This window comes from Triturus cristatus, chromosome 10 (assembly GCF_964204655.1).
Source record: "Triturus cristatus chromosome 10, aTriCri1.1, whole genome shotgun sequence".
Taxonomy (NCBI): Eukaryota; Metazoa; Chordata; class Amphibia; order Caudata; family Salamandridae; genus Triturus; species Triturus cristatus.
This window is the reverse complement of record NC_140593.1, coordinates 1214355555-1214379357: the sequence shown is the minus strand read 5'-3', so window position 1 is coordinate 1214379357 and position 23803 is coordinate 1214355555. Positions and strand designations below refer to the sequence as shown.

Genomic DNA, 23803 nt, shown 5'->3' with positions numbered 1-23803 from the left:
GAGATGCTGTCCCTCCTTATCGATCTTCCGTAAAGAATTGAAGACCTGGCTATTTAGCGCTCTTCTCTAAGCTGTTCTACCTGTCCTCTAAGCGCTGGGAAACCCTTGGGTGGCTACACGCTATAGAAGAACTCCATAATCCCCAGCAAGGTCATCTTGCAATCTATGGTGTTTTATTGACTGTTTATTGGCAGTGGACACCACCGTGAAAGGTCTCCACCCACATGTGATACAAGGGGACCTAGCTGTGATGCCCTTGCGGTCTCCGTATTCTTTGGCGCTTCAGGGCATATGGTGGGAGGGTAGATTGTATGGACTCTTGTCTGGAAAAGAGGTAGAGGACACAATATGGTCATCAAACCTCGGCTGACGGAAGGTGGCGGAGATGCCTCCAAGGATACATATCCTCAAAAAACAGGACCCACTAGATGCAATTTGGACTAGAGATTTAGGAGGAAGCCGCCCTTTCTTTGCATCTAAGCAATGAAAGTTCGAGAGCTAAGATCTTCTACCCAGCAATCAGGTAAATAGCGGGGTGTACATACGAGGGCGTCATTCCATCCCTTTGTATTGTGATAAATTCATCATGAAGTCCTTCCCACTCCCACTGACGGAGATAATATATGGAATAAGAGAGAGGGGGCCGGATTACAAGTAAAAGTGCTATGTATTGCACCTGGTAAATAACAATACCCTGGGGTTCATTATTTATCTGGTGCGATAAGTAGCACCTATTACGAGTTATTGGATAATACCATGCAGATTTTGGTGTTTAACACACCAAAATCCATATGGGTTGACCTACCGAAATTTAACTAATGTTGGGTTAAATTATCAGATGCATTAAATAAAACCAAACTCCTAATTCCATCCTGTGTGTAAACAGGGATTTACGCATTGGATGAAATTAACTGCCCAACTTGTAATCAGGGCCGGGGTATCTTAAAAGTAAGGGATGATGAGCCAGATGTATGAAGCATTTTACCGGTCGGAAACGAGCCTTTGCCGTTTGCGACCGGTAAAATGCATTTTGCTATGTACAGAAGGTAAAATGCGGCTCTGTAACTTGTTACTGACTTGCATTTTGCTTTTGCGATTTGGTATTAGGAAGGGGCGTGTTTAGGGTGCCCTTTCCTAATACCGAATAGCACTGGTATGTATGAATGTTTTGCGACTGCAAATGCGGCCAAAAAAACATTTGTAGTTACCACGGACCACTGCCTACTCTTAAAAAATAAAAAGGGAGCTTTTCATTTTTATTTTCAAATGCATCGGGTTTTCCTTTAAGGAAAACGGGCTGCATTACAAAAAGAAATATTGCTTAATTTAAAAAGCAATCACAGACATGGTGGTCTGCTGACCTCAGCGGGCCACCATCCCGGTGATTGCAGCCATTCACAATGGGTCGCAATTTGCGACCTGCCTCATGAATATTGATGGGGCAGGTCCATTTGCGACCCACTGCAAATCGCTATCAGTGTCAAACACAATGTTATACATTGCAGTTTGAGATTTCCTAATAGCGAATCGCTAAAATTTGCTATTAGGAAATCGCACACAAGCGGTTTTGTACATCGGGCCCTTCCCTACTGATGAAGACTGTGGTTGGAAGAGATTTGGCGCTATAAGATGATGTCCAGTAGACTCAGTGGATGGTTGAAGGAGCAGCGTTTGCCCACCATATTAGTCTGCAATTAATAACACATGAATCCCACCCAACATTTCATAGGAATTTTGAGTGAATCTTCTTTCAGTGTCAAGAAACCATTTCCACCTTCAGGAGAAAAACTATAATGTTCAAAAGAATTCATCACATTGGGTTTTCACATGTTTTCAATGATGCGAAAGGTACCAGGCAAAATATTTCCATATGATTCAAGTTCAAAATCAAGTCAGCTCATGAAACACGACTTTCAATTCTTCTGTAAAGAGACAGGTGATATAGGCTGTACTGAGCCGAGAGCCACGCAGACAAAGGCTGTCGCTGCTATGAAGCCATCTCCAATAAACACCATTCCTTGGCCATTGGGCAAGTTTCAAGGCTACGCCTGCTCTTCGGCAAGGTACATATGAAATGATTCAGAAAACACCCAAAATGGATCCAACAATGTCCAGCCTTGAGAGGCAGCAACTGAACCACCAAGTTGACTTTGCCTTTTATCAGTGACATATGTAGGAATCCAGAAGTGCCCATAATCACAACAATTATATAATTGCAGTTTTTTAAATCTATAAAGAAGGTCAAGGGTTCTGGATCCTGGGTCCAGAGACAGGGCACATATTCTCTTCAGCTACAAACATATATCATCAGATAACAATAATAGAACTGTGAATACATTGAAAAAGATATAGAGTTCATCCTTGTAAGGTAGTGTATCACAGTGGAGGACTATAGACATAAAAGAAAGACTACCTTTACTCTCAAAGGAAAAGATACAATTGTGATAACGTCAACATTTGTTCATAATTTCCAGACGTATGATAAACAAATTTGCAGCTCAACAAATTAGTAAACTAAACCAAGAAAAACACACATTAGAGAAAGATAAGAGAACAAACAAAAGTGAAGGGCAAAAACAAGAGACAAAATATATTTTAAGACGCTTTGAATCAAAATTGCTTGCTACCAGTCAAGTGCTCATCAAGACCGGGATTGGCAGAGTTCATCGTGCGGATCCACCATGGCTCTCGCTAGTGAAGTCTCATAGTTCTGTCGTCACCATTTTGCAGAGATTAACGTTCACCAGGATTTGCTGGAGCAGATATAAGTGGACCAAGATCTCCTAAATCAAGTGCATGGAGATGGTAATTAAAGAGAGAACTACCTTTGAACGGAGAGCCCGACTGCACACCTGAGATGAGGATGCCGTTCATCCGCACCCCTCGCGCATGCCTGGTCTAGTAACTCCCAGGATATAATGCAAAGACCATGACCCTATGTTCTTTTGTTATTGCGTTGCAACCTTGATTTGGCGCCTTTTTCGTTTGTGTATGTCATGACATTTTTTATATTTCGTAAATTGTAAGGATTTTAAGTAATCACATACAATAAACTATGACTGAATCTTGTTACTGGCACTCTAGGGGTTCACCTATCGACATATTCCACATGGCTGAGTGTAACCCTGACCAGAAAAGGGATTCCTCCAATCGGGGCGCACTAGTGACCAGGAGGTTTCTCCTTCAACACTGAGGTTTGTTTTCACATCAAAAGTCCTAGTCTGGTGGGGAGCTTGGAACCACTCCAGAGGAGATGTGTGTCCCCCACCTAGCAGACTAGCTGCGGATGAGGCTCATGTAACCCCCTAATCAGCTTGAAACTCCATTGGAAACATGTATTGAGATGTATAATTTGTGGCCGATTGTAACTGATGACGCCTGCCAATGAATATATGCTATCTGACTGTCGAATTGGTTTAATAAACAGAATTTCAAAAAAAAAAAAAAAGAAAAGTCCTAGTCTGGGTCTTTGCATGTGCAGGACCACGTATCGCTATTGTTTATTTGTCACAAATAATAAATAACGTTTTATTGCTTAAACCATAGGGGCTGTCTCATTCCCACAGGCTTAGTTGGAAAATAATGGATTATTCCTTGAAAAGGAAAAGCATTTGATGTCAATTTGTGTTCCTTGTTGGACATTTGAAGAACATCAGAAGGGCCTTGGTGCAGAGATCTCCAATACAAGGATGTTACAACTGTCACACGGATACTCGACGAGTGCCAACTCCCACCTCACCACCCATGGGCGCGGTTACCTGTTCATTTCCTTAATGAGGGCCGGGATGACCTCCCCTTTGGAGTCGCGGACCTCCTGGATGACGCTGATGTCGCACCGCACCAGGATCTGTGCAGAGAAAATGCATCAAACATGTCAGAAAGTTGGAAGGGAAATGTCCTGTGTCCAAGGACTCTTCTTCCAAGGACCAAGGACTCTTCTTTGTCCGATCAGCGTCAGCCATTCATGGAGATTGCGAGGAGCCCCTCAGTGTAAACACAGACCCTGCACCCCATACTCGCATGACCTCGGGTGACGTCTGAGATGCAAAGGGCAGTGGTTGAATGTTAGAGGAAGGTTTGTAAAATAATAACTCTTCTGGAGGGCCTTGCCTCCTGAACTTCTCAGGTGGACTTTCAGTTTTGTCGCGTCTAGATGTGGACCCTCCCCTTTCCTAGAGTGGTCTCCCTGTAGGTGTTGGCCAGTGCCCTGGGAGAGGGTGACCCCTGGTCTACAGAGATGTTTAGATAATCTGAGTGCGGCCCCAAACCTCCATCTCATGGAGGTCTTCTTACCTTCTCCCTTGATGCCTCACTAAACTCCGCCTTTTATTCTTTATTGTTTTAAGGTTCCAGAGGTGTCCAGATGAGGCACGACACATCTCTGGGTGTTTCTCACTCAGGGCAGAAAGATCGAAAGCGAATCCGAAGGCCCATCTTGGATACCGTGCTCGAGCCGAGCCTTGATATGTTTATTCACTAGCGGTATAATTATCTGTACATTTCTATAAGACAACGTGGAACTTCTGCAATGTAAAATGGTAAGACTTACATGGCTCGAAATCGCTTGCTTTATTAGTCTATCTTCCATGCCAAAACAACTTTGTCACCCTGCCTCTTCTCCTTTCTTTATTTGGCTATTAGACACAGCATGGCCATTTTAGAGCCTTGCCGTATCGCGGTGGAACCGCTACTGGCCCAAGCTGCTGACAATCTGCTTCATGGCTAAATGCTTATAAGGCCCCAAAGGCGAGACCGATTGCATTGCAAATGCTTGTTTGACTCTCCCAAGCTCTGCACTTGTACAGCACTCAATACAAACTGACGTTTCCCTGCTTCAGAGCTTCCCATGACTGCACAAATGTTGTGTCATTGACTGTGATCCTCCAAGCCCCTTATAAAAAACTGTCAGCTCCCACGTCACCCTTGGGGTTAGAAAGGGTTGTACTACAATGGAATGGCACCTTTGTGTGGATTGTGTAAACGCTCGAAATTCAGGGGCATATGTGCGAGGAAGTGGCGGAGTGAGGCATTAGCCGTCATGGCTTAACCCCTCACTCCGCCGCTTCAGAACCGCAAGGATGTACCATATGTACAAGGATATGGTGCAGCCTTTTGTTTCCCCCTGTGCTGGCGCTAAACTTATCAGTGTTGTGCCAACGCAGGCACCCTTGCACCATAGTGCAAGGGTGCATGCGTGCAGGGGAGGATTGTTTGTGTGTAGGAAGGTGACCCTTCCTGCACATAAACAATCCTGAAATGCCGTTTTGTCACTTCTATGTGTGTTGCTTGATGCAGCACGGATGGAAGTCACAAAATGTCATTTTTTTAGGGATTGTTTATGTGCAGGAAGGGTCATCATTGTAGCGGTCTAGTTCCGCCCGCTAGGCATGCGTGCAGACTGGTACCGGCGGAAAAGTGGCGGGCGGTGGTATTCTGTCCATCAATATTCTAGACTCGATAATCTTGTAGGTCGATATTTTGTCAGTGATCCGACAGCAGCGGTGAATCATTGTACAGGGGTGGGGTTTAGACATACCTCTGCTTATGTCACAGCGCTGCTTGTCGTTTTCTGAGGCCTCTGTGAGCTCTGTTAGTGGTTGATCCACCAGCACCCGGCGCTTGCTCATCCAATCCTTGCCCTCTCTTCTCACAGATACTTTCTAGCTTTGAGGGAGCCTGGGTGGAATATTGACTGATGCTTGTAAATTACCTGGTCTTGGAAGGATAACCTCATGGCGGAAGCATCCTTCGCGTCTGTATACATAGCATAGCGCTGAATGACAAAACATAGCCTAGCAAAGCTCTGCTCTGCATAGGGTAACTTAACACAACCTAACATAACATATCCAAACATATCTTAATATAACATAAATAGTATAACATAGTATAAATCTGAACAGCCTAAATTTACATAACATAAAATAACACAGAACAAGGCATTACTTAACATTGCGTAGCAGTCTAGTGCAATCTAAACTAACCTAACAACAACATAACATAGAATAGCACAACATAACATAGCACAGTGTATCACAACATACCATAACATAATGTCATTGATTGCACAGCCTAAAATAACCTAACTCAACGCAAGGAAGCAAAGTATTGCACAGCACAGCCTAGCATAACATAGCAAAGCATTGCTTAGCACAGTCTAGCATAACATAACAAAGCATTGCTTAGCAGAGCCCAGCATAACATAGCAAAGCATTGCTTAGCAGAGCCTAGCATAACATAGCAAAGCATTGCTTAGCAGAGCCTAGCATAACATAACAAAGCATTGCTTAGCAGAGCCTAGCATAACATAGTAAAGCATTGCTTAGCAGAGCCTAGCATAACATAACAAAGCATTGCTTAGCAGAGCCTAGAATAACATAGCAAAGCATTGCTTAGTAGAGCCTAGCATAACATAGCAAAGCATTGCTTAGCAGAGCCTAGCATACAATAGCAAGCATTGCTTAGCAGAGCCTAGCATACCATAGCAAGCATTGCTTAGCAGAGCTTAGCATAACATAGCAAAGCATTGCTTAGCAGAGCCTAGCATAACATAGCAAAGCATTGCTTAGCAGAGCCTAGCATAACATAGCAAAGCATTGCTTAGCAGAGCCTAGCATAACATAGCAAGCATTGCTTAGCAGAGCCTAGCATACAATAGCAAGAATTGCTTAGCAGAGCTTAGCATAACATAACAAAGCATTGCTTAGCAGAGCCTAGCATAACATAGCAAAGCATTGCTTAGCAGAGCATAACATAACATAGCAAGCATTGCTTAGCAGAGCCTAGCATACCATAGCAAGCATTGCTTAGCAGAGTTTAGCATAACATAGAATAGCACAACACAACTTAAAATAAAGAAATACCTTTTTCTTTCTTTTTCTTTTTATTTTGCGCTCTTCTTTCTTTTTCTTCTTCTGTTGCCATTCTTTCCTTCTTCTCCTTCCATTCCTCTCACTATTTTTTCTTTCTCTTTCATTTTCTTTTCTTTCTTTGTTTCTTCCTTCATATTCTTTTTATTTTCTTCAATATCTCTCTCTTTTCTTTTGGTCTTTCTTTTTCTGTCTCTTTTTGCTTTTCTTATTTTCCTTTTTCTCTTTTACCTTTTTTCTCTCATTCAGACCTTTTTTCTGTTTATGGCTTTCACTCTTTCTGTTTATTCTCTCACGCCCTCTGTCTCTCTCTTTATATCTCTCTCTTTCTCCCTTTTGCTGTCTTAATAGCAAAGGGGCAAAACTCATTCTTAAGGGCCCCAAATGTATGTTCCCTGTGGCAGGGCTGGGGTACCTAAGGGGCAGTGTTTCAGTTATTTGGTCTCTGTGTACATTCATGGACTCACAACGATTGTCAATGATCAGAAGTAGCTCTCACTGTAGGAAAGGTTGGAGATCCCTGGCCTAACCTAACACCGCCTAGCTTAAAAGAGCAGAACCTAGCTAAGTTTAGCATAGCTGAATCTAACACGGCGTACCCTACCCTCGCATATAGCTGGTTACTCTAGCCCGGCATGGGATAGCATAACACAGCCTAAAGAAATAATTTCAAAGTATTTTCTTTTTACTCTTGTACAAAGAAAAGCCACCAATCAGGAGCTCCCACCCTTGGCCCTGCAGAAGACCCACCTTCACCAGGACGCCCATGACCGCCTTGTTGGCTGCTTTGGCCTCTCCAAAGCTCTGGATGTTGAAGGCACAGATCTTGAAGGCAGCTCTGGCCACGGATGGGCCCAGGAGGAAGACCAGAGAGAGAAATGCCAGGAGCTTCATCTTGCACGAGCCGGAATGTGTCAGTGCCAAATGTGACCACCGCGAGGACTGTCGCCAAGACCGGGTAGCACTCTTGGCCCTGTGAATTAATAAAACACCTGATTAGGATGTTTGATCACTATCAAATCCGCAGCAGGGATCTGTGTTTCACCACGGAGTCGCTGATTCGAATAACGGTGGGTCCATTAAGCCTTTCATCCTTCTGAGGTCTATAAAATAAGTACCACTGATTTGGTAGCAATAAACATCTGGGTACGTATTATACATTGCACTCCCGAGGCATATATTGATATTACAGAAGGGGTCGCAGAAGCTTGTGCGGCTCCTTCTGTGATACTCATAGCGCTGGTGCATATATTGTATTCTATTGTAATTGAATTCATATAGCGCTTACTACCCCTGACAAGGCGTCGAAGCGCTTTTTTGGTGAGTAGCACGATACTCCGGAACCCATAAAGAATTAGTGGTGAATTAGTATAGAGAAATATGAAAGTAATTTGAGTGGTGGACATGTTAGTCAGTTATTTGGATTGAGAAGGATAGCGAAGGGATAGAAGAGGGAAAAAGGTTTGCATTTATATAGCGCTTGCTACCCCTGGTGGGGTGTTGAAGCACTTTTTCGATGAGTAGCACGCTACTCCAGAAACCCCGATGCTGACCTACCGGGAGAGCGCTAGAATTTTGCAACTAGGAGGCAGATGCGCTTCGTGATAACTTGGTTATCCGGCCTGAATTACCAGATTGACTCATAATCTGTATGTCCTGTGAACATTTGAGTTCCATGACAAGGACACAGACGCACCTCGTATTAACTTCGCGATCAGGCTCCAATTAACAGGTCTGTCTACAATTGAGACGCCCTGTTGTGACATTTTGCGTTCAAGACCTGAAGTGAAAACACAGTTCTTTACACACTATTAGCTTGAGATGACCATTTAGACATCTGCGAAAACAGATATCCCTCAAAAAGAACATTCACACCGCGATTCATCACTAAAAGTGTGCATCATCAACTAAGATCAATCAAACTGACGCCAGGGGTCATCTAGATAATACATAATAGTCCTGAAGATGGTCTCATCGATGACTACACAAGAGACCGAAACGTCGACCTAAGACAATTTTTCAAAAATTCATCAACTTAAGGAAAAGTGTATATAAATGTGACATTGTAGGACCATTGAATTGTATTGTGCCTCCTCTTGTTACATTTTTTATGTATATTTACAGTACCCATACAACTATTTTGAAAAATATAAATTCTTTCTTTATATATACCCGTGTTCTTGTTTTTGTATATTTCTTTTGATTTAATTCTATAGCTATGATTGATATTGTTTAAAATGGAACTTAAGAATTAATTTACTAATAAGCAATTGATAAAAGCTTATACCCCATTAAGAACTTGGAAATATAAGACTGTGCGTTTTTTAATAAACCCCTTGACGGCACCTTTACCCAGCCATTTAACTTTGCCCAGGCACTCAAGGGTAGATTGGGTTTTCCCATTGTATTGAGACACACTTTCTATGCTGTGGCACCACTCGGAGCCCTTACATATAGTACAGGACCACTCAGTGCCAGCGCTATCATGAGAGAGTGTTCCTTATTTGTATGGAGATGTGGCTCTCTGCACCTGAGGGAATCACTTTGTCTCTGCGCCCTCTCAGTATTATAGACGTGGGGGCAGATTGAAACAGGCCCTTAGCAGGGGTCCTCACTGTGCGCCACAAAAGGTGGCACACTGTCAGTGCACCTCCTGAAGGCAGCCCGCCGGAGGGGAGAAAGAGTGTCCCCCTGATATCCACCCGCAGCCGGGTGCAGTAACTAACTGCACCCACCCGGCAGGGGAGCTCACTTCAAAGTGCAGGCGGGTGCCAGCGACACAGGGGGGGCTTTGAAGCAGCCGCTCTGTATTTCACTGAGTGCTCTGCCCTCAGGCCAGCACGAGTTCACGCCCACCCTGGGGCAGTGCATTCTTTGTAATAGGGGTGCACTGTTCCTGTCTGCACCCGGCACATCGGTTTAAAAGTGCGCCATGGCGCTTACAAGGAGAGTGCGCCCTTTTCATAGTACAGCCCCTGATATCCATCAATAATAAGAGAGCTTTGCAAGTAGACTGGTGTATTACCAAAGCTATTTAATAAAATTAATAATATTTACTATTATTACGTACAAAGTACACCTTGATCTGAATCGTCTTCTAGTGCGCGTCATTACCATCCACCTCGGTGGGATCCATTTCATGAAGAGGCTGAGTTGCCCCTCTGACCTGCCCTTGAGATGGTGGCAATCAGCACCCAAAGAGGCTGCTGGGGAAAGTTGGGTGAACTATCCTAGAGAGGTGAGTACAGTGCCCCTGACATGCAATATCCGGTGCCCCCTCTGTCACGATAGATGGGCACGGACCCGGTGATGCCACTTTGAAGGTGTGTCGACAGCGGCCACGTTACCCAATGGATCCTCCATTGTGCTGCACAGTTCATGGTGGGAATCCAATCCAACCCTCCCACCCCCAAAGAGGCCCCTCCCACAGCAGGGGCAGCAACTGTGAGGGAGAAACAGCGACTACCATGGCGAGATTGGTTGTACGTTGCAATATCATGGTTGGTATATGAACCCACAAAAACGTTACATGCATAGTATTGAGCACCAATCTATTGTCAAAGTAAATATATATGGCACCATGTTCTGGTAGGCGTAAATTCCACTCTGCATACGCTGAGTCTGTACTGGGTGGGATGCTTGAACTAACCTCAGACACTTCTAGTTGCTTTGATTCACATCCATTGTTTCTTTCCCACCATGCCATCTTATGCCATCTCATGCCACCTCAGACAGGAGCCAGATAGAGTCCTGCTCCAATAGGTACAGTCCACCCTGATCTTCCAGGCTGGGTGCCCTCCGGGCCGGAACACAAGCAACCTAAGACTGATTTCAGCCTATCTGGGACTCGTTAGTGGGTGCAGCTTTAGTCTTCTGGCACAGTGAACATGAGACCTACGTCTGGGCATACCTGTTGCACCTAAAACGTCGCACAATCCTAAAAGTGATGGGTGGAATGCTTGAATTAAACTCATCCTCTGGTAATTACCCTGGCCCACAATCCAGTCCATAGTTTTTCTGCCCACCATGCCAACTCCAAGAGGAACCAGCGATATGCAAATCAGCCTTTGTTCTGCCCCAATAGGAAGAGCAGACCAAATAGCCAATCTCAACACTTAGAATCAATGGCATGTTAGTGGCAAGCTGACAGTCCTGAACTCACACGTGAAGCGTGACTGGCAGCGTGAGGGCTGTAGTACATAACAGCTGCCACGCAAGCTCTATTCTCCCTTGTGGCGAGTGTCCCTGTGTGGCAGAGCCCACAATAAACAATGCGGCAAGTAATGGCTAAGCATGCAGCATAATGCAGCACATTTTGTGACAGTATTACTCCATTATTTTGGTATTTTCACCCATCTTAACCGTGTCTTAGCAAAGGTTTGACCTCATTAGTACCACTTTAACACTGAAATACAGCAATAAGCTACTGAAAGATGACCAGTCAACCATTAGTAAGGGCTTACCACAGCACAGTAATGCTTTTTTTTGTTGTTAAAATCTGCTAATTATGAGCAGGTAGTGGATTATTTAGAAAATGCGGCAAATCAATAATTAAGCAAAACCACTTCACTTGAGCCAGTGGTTTCTGGTGGTCAGCACAGGCCCTTAATTGTCAACACTGGGGCTTTTATCAGTCTGCCACATGGTGGCGCTGCTAAAAATGACTATTGACTGCAGGCCAAGCAATTCTTATAGCTTGTTTTGGGGGAGGAGTTTTATATAGCACGAACTAGACCCGAGAATATCAGGTATCAGAGCGCTTTACATGAGCACCAGTTTTGTTACAGACAGACACACTCATTTTTGTTAGACACGGGAGATTAAGTGATTTGTCCAGAATCACAGGATGTTGAGCGTCGTTGCCGAGACTCGAACCCGGTTCCCCAGTTTTGAGGTCGACCCCCTAGCCTTAAAGCAACATCCTCTCCGCTTGGGGGCCTGGAGTAGGCTGAATTGTCGCAGTTGTAAGAGTGTGATGGTTAGTAGTTGTGTTGGTACTGTCATTGGCAGCGCTGGCAGGGGCAACGGGTGCTGAAAGCTGCTGTGGCCTCTTGACGAGGGCCCTGCAACTTATAAATTTGACAAATTAAGCAACGAGCAAAACGCGGCAACGCCGCAGAATCGTATTATTCCAGTGGACCTGCTTTTAAAGGAGCTGAAGGCAGCCTTTGTTAGGAGAGGTTTTAGATATGTTTTCATAGTAGGAAAATTCCTGCACAATGTTTGCACATGCCATACCATCCTATTGTCCCTTTTAACACTAAGCACATGTCTTTTCTGTCATCCTGGCAGATGGCTGTCGGAAGCGCACTCTGTGCTTTGAAAATTCATCTAATGTGTGTTCTTTTTTTAAAAATAAATGTTTTCCTTGAAAACACCAACAAGCCCAATGTGTTCCCCATGACCACCATCTTGTCCCACATACAGTCGTCAAAGTTGAGTCAAACCTTTGCACTCCTATTCATTAGGCGCCGTCAAACCTCCATTTTATGATCCCATGTCCGTGATATTGACTCTTCTTGGGTGGCGGAGTCTGCCGGTTGGGTGAGCATTGGGGGGAGACGGCTGAGAGAGAGGTACAGGAGCCTGTTTGCAGTACTCTGTGACAATGTGATGCCATGGTGTCTCCTCCCACCCCCTCCCCCATATCTTAGCAAACGTTGTGCCCTCCCCCCAATCTCTGTATATGGTTTCTCTAGGATCATGCATGAGTCCATGCCCCTTTCCTCGTTTCGGTCCTCTCCATCTTTGTGCGATCTGCCGTTTAGCCACCATATATCCTAAGTTTATAAGCAGTTTCTTATATCTGGTGGCTTCCATGTCTTACCAGATCCGGGTAGTATCATCAGGGCGTTTGGCTCTAGGGTGCAGTCGGTGACTTCTTCCAAGCTTTGGGTCACCATTCGCCAATACCGTTGGAGTTTGGGGCACTCCCACAATATTTGAAAGAACGCACCTCGCTGCCCACAGTTCCACGGCATCTGTCCGTGTCGACCCTTCCTAGTCTATGCAGCAGCGGTCTACTCTAGTTTACCTTATGCAGGATTTTCAGCTGTACCAGTCTGTCCTGGCTCTTACAGCCACTTTGAGGGGGAATCGCTTTGCCTCTCCCATTTGTCGTCTTCCACGGGCCCTATGTCAATTGTCAATTTGCCATTTCTACCTCACTTTTGTCACTGCCCTTTGAGTATTGATCATACTTGTGTGATATGTGAGAGATATGGCCTTATTGGTGAATTGCCCGTTCAATAGTCTCCCCTCTAAAGGGGAGTCCTCTTGCGTCTCTTCACCTGCTGGGATCATAGCGCACAGGGCGTGTTGTAATTGCAGGTACTTACATTTTTGGGATGGGGCCTTTTTGTGCTATGATTGGAGATGTTCAAACGGGGCAATCTCATTTGTGTCCCACGCCTGTTCTAACATCGATGGGGCAGATTTACAAGCCCCTTGTGTCACTTTTGCACCGTTGTTGTGTCACTTTTGTGACGCAGCGGCAGTGTAAAAGTTGCATTTACAAAGTGACGCATCTATGGAGATGCATCACGTTGTGAAGCCCTGCGCCACATTAAACCTGCGTTAGGTTTAATGTATGCAGGGTGGGCGTTCCGTCGCAGGAAGCCCCGTAAAAGTGACTCCGTGAAATCTACAAGATTTCACTGAGTCACTTTTACATCCATGCTGTGTCAAAACCCTGCGCCTGCTTGAAGCAGGCGTAAGGAGTGACGCAGCATGTTAGGCATAGGGCGGCCCTGTGCATTGCTGGAGTTGCGTTGTGCTTGCGACACGACTCCAGCAATGCGTGACTTTTCCGTCAACAGATGCGTCAGAATTTCTGACGCATCTGTCAATCCTTGCGCCATGGTGCGCCATGGTGACGCATGGATTTGGCATGCTGGCGCAGGGAAAGTGACGCATCTCTACAGATGCGTCATTTTGTTGTAAATCTGCTCCGATATGTCTATTAGCAGGGCATAACTTCAGGGGAGGGTGTTCCAGATGTTACACCCCCCCCCCCCCCTCCAAATACCTATATTCTGCAGTAACGAGTTGGGTTCAGGTGCTTTCAGTTGGGTATGGGAGGTGTTTGTCGGCTTTCACTTGGGAATTTTACATACACATGCAGACAAAAACACACCCACACTACTTCTTTCAAAGGTCTTTAAAGATTGTTATTTTACAAAACATTGCGTTATGAGTACCCCTCACAATCCGCACCCCTCTCCCTGCCTGCTGCTCCTTCAGCCCTCTCCTGCTTTGCTTCTCGTATCATGTATTTTAACCCCGTCTTACTGACCACGCCTCTGCCTATTAGATCGCACGTTTTGAATCCTGTTAGTTTGGCCACCCCCCTCAGTTTTGTTCCCACCCACAGGGGTGTTTGGGGGGTCAGTCTTTTCTCCCATCCCATCTCCCTGGTCAGTCTCTGCCATAGCTGGGTCACTCGCGAAGGCAGCAGGCTCTCGGTCTCCCCCCGTATAAGGTATTCAGGGTCCCTTGTCACCCAATGTGAGTCTGTCTACTCGTACGGCAGGTTCCTCCGCCGAGGAGTCGGTCCACCCGTTAACCTGCAGACTTGTGCCGCTTCGTGGGATTTGTGGACGCGCCGCAGGGTGATTTCTCCCTTCATAGGGGAGCGTCGGAGGGGGGTTGGTAGCCTCTCCCTCAAGGTACAGCCCGGAGTAGGTGATCTGTTTTTGTAAAAAGCAAAACGGTCGCAAACCCGTAGAACGTATTTGGTAGTGTGTAGGTGAACCTAGGCAGCTCGCTAATTTTGAAGATTGCCGCCGTTAGTGCCGGGCAGCCCAGTCCTGTTATCCGCCCCACCCGATCTCCCGTTCACCACCCTCACCCACTCTCCCGTTCGCCACCTCCACCCGATATCCCGTTCACCACCCCCACCCGATCTCCTGTTCGCAACCCCCACCCGATCTCCCGTTCACCACCCCCACCCGATCTCCCGTTCACCACCCCCACCCGATCTCCTGTTCACCACCCCCACCCGATCTCCTGTTCGCAACCCCCACCCGATCTCCCGTTCACCACCCCCACCCGATCTCCCGTTCACCACCCCCACCCGATCTCCTGTTCACCACCCCCACCCGATCTCCCGTTCACCACTCTCACCCACTCTCCCATTCACCACCCCGCCCACTCTCCCATTCACCACCCTCACCCACTCTCCCATTCACCACCCTCACCCACTCTCCCTTTCACCACCCTCACTCACTCTCCCGTTCACCACCCCCACCCGATCTCCTGTTCACCACCCTCCCGTTCACCACCTCCGCCCGATCCCCTGTTCACCACCTCCACCCGATCTCCTGTTCACCACCCTCACCCACTCTCCCGTTCACCACCCCCACCCGATCTCCTGTTCACCACCCTCCCGTTCACCACCTCCACCCGATCTCCTGTTCACCACCTCCACCCGATCTCCTGTTCACCGCCCTCCCGTTCACCACCTCCACCCGATCTCCTGTTCACCACCCCCACCCGATCTCCTGTTCACCACCCCCACCCAATCTCCCGTTCACCACCTTCACCCACTCTCCCATTCACCACCCTCACCCACTCTCCCGTTCACCACCCTCACCCACTCTCCCATTCACCACCCTCACCCACTCTCCCTTTCACCACCCTCACCCACTCTCCCGTTCACCACCCCACCCAAGCTCCTGTTCACCACCCTCCCGTTCACCACCTCCACCCGATCGCCTGTTCACCACCCCCACCCGATCCCCTGTTCACCACCCTCCCGTTCACCACCTCCACCCTATCTCCTGTTCACCACCCCCACCCGATCTCCTGTTCACCACCCTCACCCACTCTCCTGTTCACCACCTCCACCCGATCTCCTGTTCACCACCCCCACCCGATCTCCTGTTCACCACCCTCCCGTTCACCACCTCCACCCGATCTCCTGTTCACCACCCCCACCCTATCTTTTGTTCACCACCCTCACCCACTCTCCTGTTCACCACCTCCACCCGATCTCCTGTTCACCACCCCCACCCGATCTCCTGTTCACCACCCTCCTGTTCACCGCCTCCACCCGATCTCCTGTTCACCACCCCCACCCGATCTCCTGTTCACCACTCTCACCCACTCTCCCATTCACCACCTCCACCCGATCTCCTGTTCACCACCCCCACCCGATCTCCTGTTCACCAACCCCACCCGATCTCCTGTTCACCACCCTCACCCACTCTCCCGTTCACCACCTCCACCCGATCTCCTGTTCACCACCTCCACCCAATCTCCTGTTCACCACCCCCACCCGATCTCCCGTTCACCACCCTCACCCACTCTCCCATTCACCACCCTCACCCACTCTCCCGTTCACCACCTCCACCCGATCTCCCGTTCACCACCCTCACCCGATCTCCTGTTCACCACCCCCACCCGATCTCCCGTTCACCACCCCCACCCGATCTCCCGTTCACCACCATCACCCACTCTCCTGTTTACCACCTCACCCACTCTCCCGTTCACCACCTCCACCCGATCTCCTGTTCACCACCCTCACCCACTCTCCCATTCACCACCCTCACCCACTCTCCCGTTCACCACCTCCACCCGATCTCCCGTTCACCACCCTCACCCGATTTCCTGTTCACCACCCCCACCCGATCTCCTGTTCACCAACCCCACCCGATCTCCTGTTCACCACCCTCACCCACTCTCCCGTTCACCACCTCCACCCGATCTCCTGTTCACCACCTCCACCCGATCTCCTGTTCACCACCCCCACCCAATCTCCCGTTCACCACCCTCACCCACTCTCCCATTCACCACCCTCACCCACTCTCCCGTTCACCACCTCCACCCGATCTCCCGTTCACCACCCTCACCCGATCTCCTGTTCACCACCCCCACCCGATCTCCCGTTCACCACCCCCACCCGATCTCCCGTTCACCACCATCACCCACTCTCCCGTTTACCACCTCACCCACTCTCCCGTTCACCACCTCCACCCGATCTCCTGTTCACCACCCTCACCCACTCTCCCATTCACCACCCTCACCCACTCTCCCGTTCACCACCTCCACCCGATCTCCCGTTCACCACCCTCACCCGATCTCCTGTTCACCACCCCCACCCGATCTCCCGTTCACCACCCTCACCCACTCTCCCGTTCACCACCTCCACCCGATCTCCCGTTCACCACCCTCACCCGATCTCCCGTTCACCACCCCCACCCGATCTCCCGTTCACCACCCTCACCCACTCTCCCGTTCACCACCTCCACCCGATCTCCTGTTCACCACCTCCACCCGATCTCCTGTTCACCACCCCCACCCGATCTCCCGTTCACCACCCTCACCCACTCTCCCATTCACCACCCTCACCCACTCTCCCATTCACCACCCTCACCCGCTCTCCCTTTCACCACCCCCACCCACTCTCCCTTTCACCACCCTCACCCACTCTCCCTTTCACCACCCTCACCCACTCTCCCATTCACCACCCTCACCCGATCTCCTGTTCACCAACCCCACCCGAACTCCCGTTCACCACCCCCACCCACTCTCCCCTTCACCACCCTCACCCACTCTCCCTTTCACCACCCTCACCCACTCTCCCGTTCACCACCCTCACCCACTCTCCCGTTCACCACCTCCACCCGATCTCCCGTTCACCACCCCCACCCACTCTCCTGTTCACCCCCCCACCCGATCTCCCGTTCACCACCCTCACCCACTCTCCTGCTCACCACCCTCACCCACTCTCCCATTCACCACCCTCACCCACTCTCCCATTCACCACCCTCACCCACTCTCCCTTTCACCACCCCCACCCACTCTCCCTTTCACCACCCTCACCCACTCTCCCTTTCACCACCCTCACCCACTCTCCCATTCACCACCCTCACCCGATCTCCTGTTCACCAACCCCACCCGAACTCCCGTTCACCACCCCCACCCACTCTCCCCTTCACCACCCTCACCCACTCTCCCTTTCACCACCCTCACCCACTCTCCCGTTCACCACCCTCACCCACTCTCCCGTTCACCACCCCGACACGATCTCCCGTTCACCACCCCCACCCACTCTCCTGTTCACCCCCCCACCCACTCTCCTGTTCACCCCCCCACCCGATCTCCCGTTCACCACCCTCACCCACTCTCCCATTCACCACCCTCACCCACTCTCCCTTTCACCACCCTCACCCACTCTCCTGTTCACCACCCTCACCCACTCTCCCTTTCACCACCCCCACCCGATCTCCCGTTCACCACCCCCACCTGATCTCCTGTTCACCACCCCCACCCGATCTCCTGTTCACCACCCCCACCCGATTGCCAAAGCCAATAGCTCGCCCTGAGGCAAGATCTTTTGGCTTTTCCAATGGTTTGGATTTTAATTTTATTTTTGTATTGTGGTACTTTAGAAGTGCAGTTTGTGAGTAGCATTTTGTGATATGTTTTGTGGCACTCCTGTCGTTCTACAAGTTTGGGAATAAGATGTAGGTTTTTTAGAACATCTGGTGAGGATGAAATTCCCTGCTCCAGATCACACGGCTCTCCATGAGAGGACGCTAGGAGTTCCTCGGAGCGAGCCCGTGCAGCCTCCCAGCGCTGAGGTATTTACGAGCATTGAGCAGGTAGCTTCCCCCACTGCACGCACATAAACATCTCTTGTGAGTGGCAGGTGCTAGTGGCTGCGGTGGGTCCGACCCTTGTGTTTCATGGGGATTCACCACTCAGAAAAAATGTTTTCCCCTTGGAGAAATTATGGGAAATGAACAGAATGTTTCACCATATTGTGTGCACGAGGCCTTAGGCCCACGCCTGGGAATCCTCCGTTTGTACAGAATTTCATGCGCACTTGTGGAATTACCAAGAATGCACGAATCTGGGCAGACCGGGGCGCTGCACCTCTGTTTAGATTTACACATGTTGTGGCGACTCTGGCCAGAGACATGTTTTCAGGGGAGCTCTGGACCCAGAAAGACTTAACTTACTGTGGGCGCATGGAGGTGTAACAGTGTGTCACTTTTCGTCCATATCAGAGTTTTAAAAACTATTTTAAAACTTTCTTTTGATTTCAACACATGTCCATCATCTGTTGTTACTGTGTTTAGTTCGCCCTCACGGTTTGTAATAAGGCCTCGGCTGCCCCAAGCCGGCAGAAGGTGCGCAGCGATGGAGTGAAGCTGATGCAGACTGCGGCGCTGGGCTTGGACTCGTAGGGCAGAGTCGCTTGGACTCGTAGGGGCAGAGTCGCTTGGACTCGTAGGGGCAGAGTCGCTTGGACTCGTAGGGCAGAGTCGCTTGGACTCGTAGGGCAGAGTCGCTTGGACTCGTAGGGGCAGAGTCGCTTGGACTCGCATGGGCAGAGTCGCTTGGACTCGTAGGGCAGAGTCGCTTGGACTCGTAGGGGCAGAGTCGCTTGGACTCGTACGGGCAGGGTCTCATGGACTCGTAGGGCAGAGTCGCTTGGACTCGTAGGGGCAGAGTCGCTTGGACTCGTAGAGCAGAGTCGCTTGGACTCGTAGGGCAGGGTCGCATGGACACGTAGGGCAGAGTCGCTTGGACTCGTAGGGCAGAGTCGCTTGGACTCGTAGGGCAGAGTCAATTGGACTCGTAGGGCAGAGTCGCTTGGACTCGTAGGGGCAGAGTCGCTTGGACTCGTAGGAGCAGAGTCGCTTGGACTCTTATGGGCAGGGTCGCATGGACTCGTAGGGCAGAGTCGCTTGGACTCGTAGGGCAGAGTCACTTGGATTCGTAGGGCAGAGTCGCTTGGACTCGTAGGGCAGAGTCGCTTGGACTTGCAGGGCAGAGTCGCTTGGACTCGTAGGGCAGAGTCGCTTGGACTCGTAGGGCAGAGTCAATTGGACTCGTAGGGCAGAGTCGCTTGGACTCGTAGGGGCAGAGTCGCTTGGACTCGTAGGAGCAGAGTCGCTTGGACTCTTATGGGCAGGGTCGCATGGACTCGTAGGGCAGAGTCGCTTGGACTCGTAGGGCAGAGTCGCTTGGACTCGTAGGGCAGAGTCGCTTGGACTCGTAGGGCAGAGTCGCTTGGACTCGTAGGGGCAGAGTCGCTTGGACTCGTAGGAGCAGAGTCGCTTGGACTCTTATGGGCAGGGTCGCATGGACACGTAGGGCAGAGTCGCTTGGACTCGTAGGGCAGAGTCGCTTGGACTCGTAGGGCAGAGTCGCTTGGACTCGTAGGGCAGAGTCGCTTGGACTTGTAGGGCAGAGTCGCTTGGACTCGTAGGGGCAGAGTCGCTTGGAATCGTATGGGCAGGGTCTCATGGACTCGTAGGGCAGAGTCGCTTGGACTCGTAGGGCAGAGTCGCTTGGACTCGTAGGGCAGAGTCGCTTGGACTCGTAGGGGCAGAGTCGCTTGGACTCGTAGGGCAGAGTCGCTTGGACTCGTAGGGCAGAGTCGCTTGGACTCGTAGGGCAGAGTCGCTTGGACTCGTAGGGCAGAGTCGCTTGGACTCGTAGGGCAGGGTCGCATGGCTGCTTGCACACCTCAGGTTCACTGAGGTGCAGGGACCAACCTTAATAAGGGAAACTGGCATCATTAATCCGAATTTGAGCACATAAATAGATTTACTCCTGCAGAATCTGTCCTCAGCTGATGGATTTTTCTACTCACGGGGGCAGGGTATGCATGTTTCAGGGTGGGGACCAATGCTTGTTTTCATTGAGTGAGCACATCTATGCCATTGATCTGGCCACTAACATGTAAACTAATGTTTGCTATGCAGGCATGAATGAGGCTTTTGCTGGGTGCTTTGCTCAAAATAGCATTCGAGGTTGATCTCTGAATTGTTCTAATACATCTTTCGAGTGTCACTGGTTGGCTATATACATGCTATAGAAATGGCCAGTCATAAGAGGTACATATCGGTGGGGTGACGCTTACATTCATAATGCAAAGCCCTGTTCTAGATAAATAAATGATGCCTTATATTTTACATTTTTCAGAGGATGGCTTTTAATCACAGCATACTGTGCACAACTCTGTAGGTTTCCTTTTGGGGTTCCTATATGTCTGCATTGATCTAAAAAACGATCCGTTAATCTGTATGAGTCCCCCCCCCCCCTCCCCCCCTCTGCTGAAATGTGGGAGCTCAGTGGCATATGCCATGGCGGTTGACCAGAGCGATGTAGCTTCGTCACTACAAGAAGGTTAGAAGGAAATGGGTGTATTGAGACTTCTTTGTGAACATCCCTCAAAGATATCCCTGTCTCTCAACAAACTCCTTTATTGCAGGAACACGTTTCGTGGAGACACTGATGTGTTAATGTAAGACAACTTTCTGTTGTATACTCCGTCACCAAGCTGTAAACCCAGCAGCTGTCTGCATAGATGTACTCACGACCACACTGGCACATAAACTGATCTGTGATTTGTGGAAAGGACAAATGGGCTGGAGTGAGTCAGTCATATGTAACAAGTGTGACGCAGGGCACCTGCCGGCCTTTCAGAGGCACCGGCCGGTTGATTTACTGACTCATTTGCCATTATGCCACCATCTCTTTGAGTGTCCCGCATATAATTATATCTGTATTTTCTTCTTTCGCCCTGATTGAAAGAAATACCACAATCTTGGCATTCAGTCCACTATAAACGCACGATTTAAAGTCAAGTCAAAGTATGCTTTATTCGATATTTCAATCATAAAAGCAGAATACATACAACAGAAAAAAAGAATAAAAATTTGTGCAACATTTTAAAATAGAATTAAATTTGCAGCCACATGATATCACAATACAAGACATACGTTTTACAATTTCTAACTTGATTAACAGTTCTAATTTAAGAGTTACGTACTATACCTATAGACAGTTAAAAAATGATAAAAAGTTTAAAATTTATCTTGGTTAAAAATTCCTTCTTTTTTAAAGGAATACAGGTTGGAAATATAGACAAAGGATCATAACAGAGAATAGTCAAGTGACTAGCAGTCTCTGTCTAATCGACCACGCCCATCCAAGATACTTCGCGGTAGCTATTGTGATCCATGACAAAGTGCTGGTGCGTATAATACGCAGAGCAACAATACTACTAGTAGTCCCCAAGTTTTTACACATCGGAGATAACCAGATGCGTCTTGGAACCAGATAAACTTTACAAGAGAATAGAAAATGACCAATTGTTTCTTTGGTGGTGCCACATGCAGGGCAGCTATCACAGGATCCACCTTCCCATTTGGCTACCAAATATCTGAGGGGTAGTGCACCTGCTCTTAGTTGAAAAAGGAGCTTTCTATCACCTGGTCTAGTTATGATATCCCAGTAGGGTTCCAGGCAAGGATACATCTTCTAGAAATCCTCCAGCCATAGATCCAGCGCTAGAACTATTCCAATACCGAGAGGCTACCATCTCCCAATAAATTTCTTTCAGAATGCTTTTGGATGGAAAAGTTGCTCCCACAGGATCTTCCCAAAGCGAGCACATACCAAGCTCAGTCAAAGTTAACTTAAGTGATTTAAGCCAACTAATTTTGTGGAATACATCTATTCTAATAATATCTAGGAATCCCTCAGCATAGTGGGAGAGCACTGGTGTCGTCCATAGCCTTCACCAATTCAAAATCGGACGGAGCCTAACCAAATCTGTGACTGCTCTTCTACCCAGGTCATATCTGAGGGGCAACAAAGGTGAACTTTTAGGGACACCGGTTATTGCCCGAAGAAATTTATTTTCCGAGGTTTGAAGTGCAGCCACCTTCTCGAAGCCCCATAGCTCAGCCCCGTAGAGTGCAGAGCCTAGAGCCTTCGCTTCATAAACCTGAAGTACAGGTTTTACTGGTTTGGTCAAAGATTTTCTATGCTCTGAGCTAATGGCACCGGACAATTGCCTATGTCTAAGTGTAGCAATGTCTATATGCTGGCGCCATTTATTCTCACTAGATATGTGTAGTCCTAGGTACGTAAAAGTATTCATCACCTCTAGCGGGCGGCCATTCATAGTAATTTTGGATTTAAAGCTACGATGGGGATTAAAAGTCATAAGTTTTGTTTTAGCTGTGTTGACCTCTAAGCCATACTCCCTGCAAAATTGGTCAAAAATAGACAAAGCACACTGCAGACCGCTTGTCTGCGTGTCGTCTGCAAACATTAAAATAGGCATTTTTGAGCCAGCTATAGGGGGAGCATCCACCTGTGCAGAGAGCATACGGGCAACATCGTTGATGTACAATGTAAAAAGGATGGGAGCCATTGAACATCCTTGTCGAACACCCCGTTCAACTGGAAAATCCACAGTCACCGAACCATATCCCCCCCCCACTGAATCTTGGCAAAATTTGTTTCATGAAGCCTCATTATTAGTGACAGTAACTCTTCTGTAGGCCCTGGTCCTTAAGAACCAACCACAGCTTGGTCCGGGGAACTAGGTCGAAGGCAGCCCGCAGATCAACAAAAGCTGCGTACAAGCTGCCCTCGCCCAGCACCACGGTCCTCCATTGCAACAGGGTAAAGCGGAAAACCTGGTCCACCGTGCTTGTGGACCGACGGAATCCTGCCTGGAAGGGTGACAGGGCGTTGGTCTCCTCGGCTCAGTCAAGGAGCCTATTGACAATCACGCGTCCCACAACCTTTTGGATAGTGTCAATAAGGCTTATCGGCCTGTAGTTGCCCGGCTGGGACCGGTCGCCTTTCTTGAACACGGGTATTATTACCGCACCCTGCCAAGATGTTGGTACCGCTGCACCCTGCGCAATTGCATTAATAAGGAGATGTATATACTTACACCAGCGCTCTTTATCATTGATAAAGACATCAGCTGGGACACCATCAAGTCCTGGGGCGCGTCCACCAGACACTGAGCTGAGGGCCATCATAATCTCTTTGATACTAAAGAAATTATCTTTAAATTGAATTAAACTTATATCTGACCCTGTGACGACTTTATTTGACTCAGCATACTGATTTTTAACGAATTTTACCCATTCATCTTCCGGTACATTGTTATT

General features: G+C 48.5%; 1 protein-coding gene across 1 annotated transcript in view; it reads right to left on the bottom strand.

Moving 5' to 3' along the window:
* Window positions 1-23803, bottom strand: part of LOC146797091 (deoxyribonuclease-1-like) — a 54562-nt gene that overhangs the window by 24544 nt on the left and 6215 nt on the right. Inside the window, exons 2-3 of the mRNA XM_085630301.1 lie at window positions 7617-7839; window positions 3759-3847 (exon numbers count right to left, since the gene is read on the bottom strand). Of these exons, the coding sequence (XP_085486427.1) occupies window positions 3759-3847; window positions 7617-7760 (233 nt within the window). The 5' untranslated portion in view covers window positions 7761-7839. The remainder of the gene's footprint in view (window positions 1-3758; window positions 3848-7616; window positions 7840-23803) is intronic.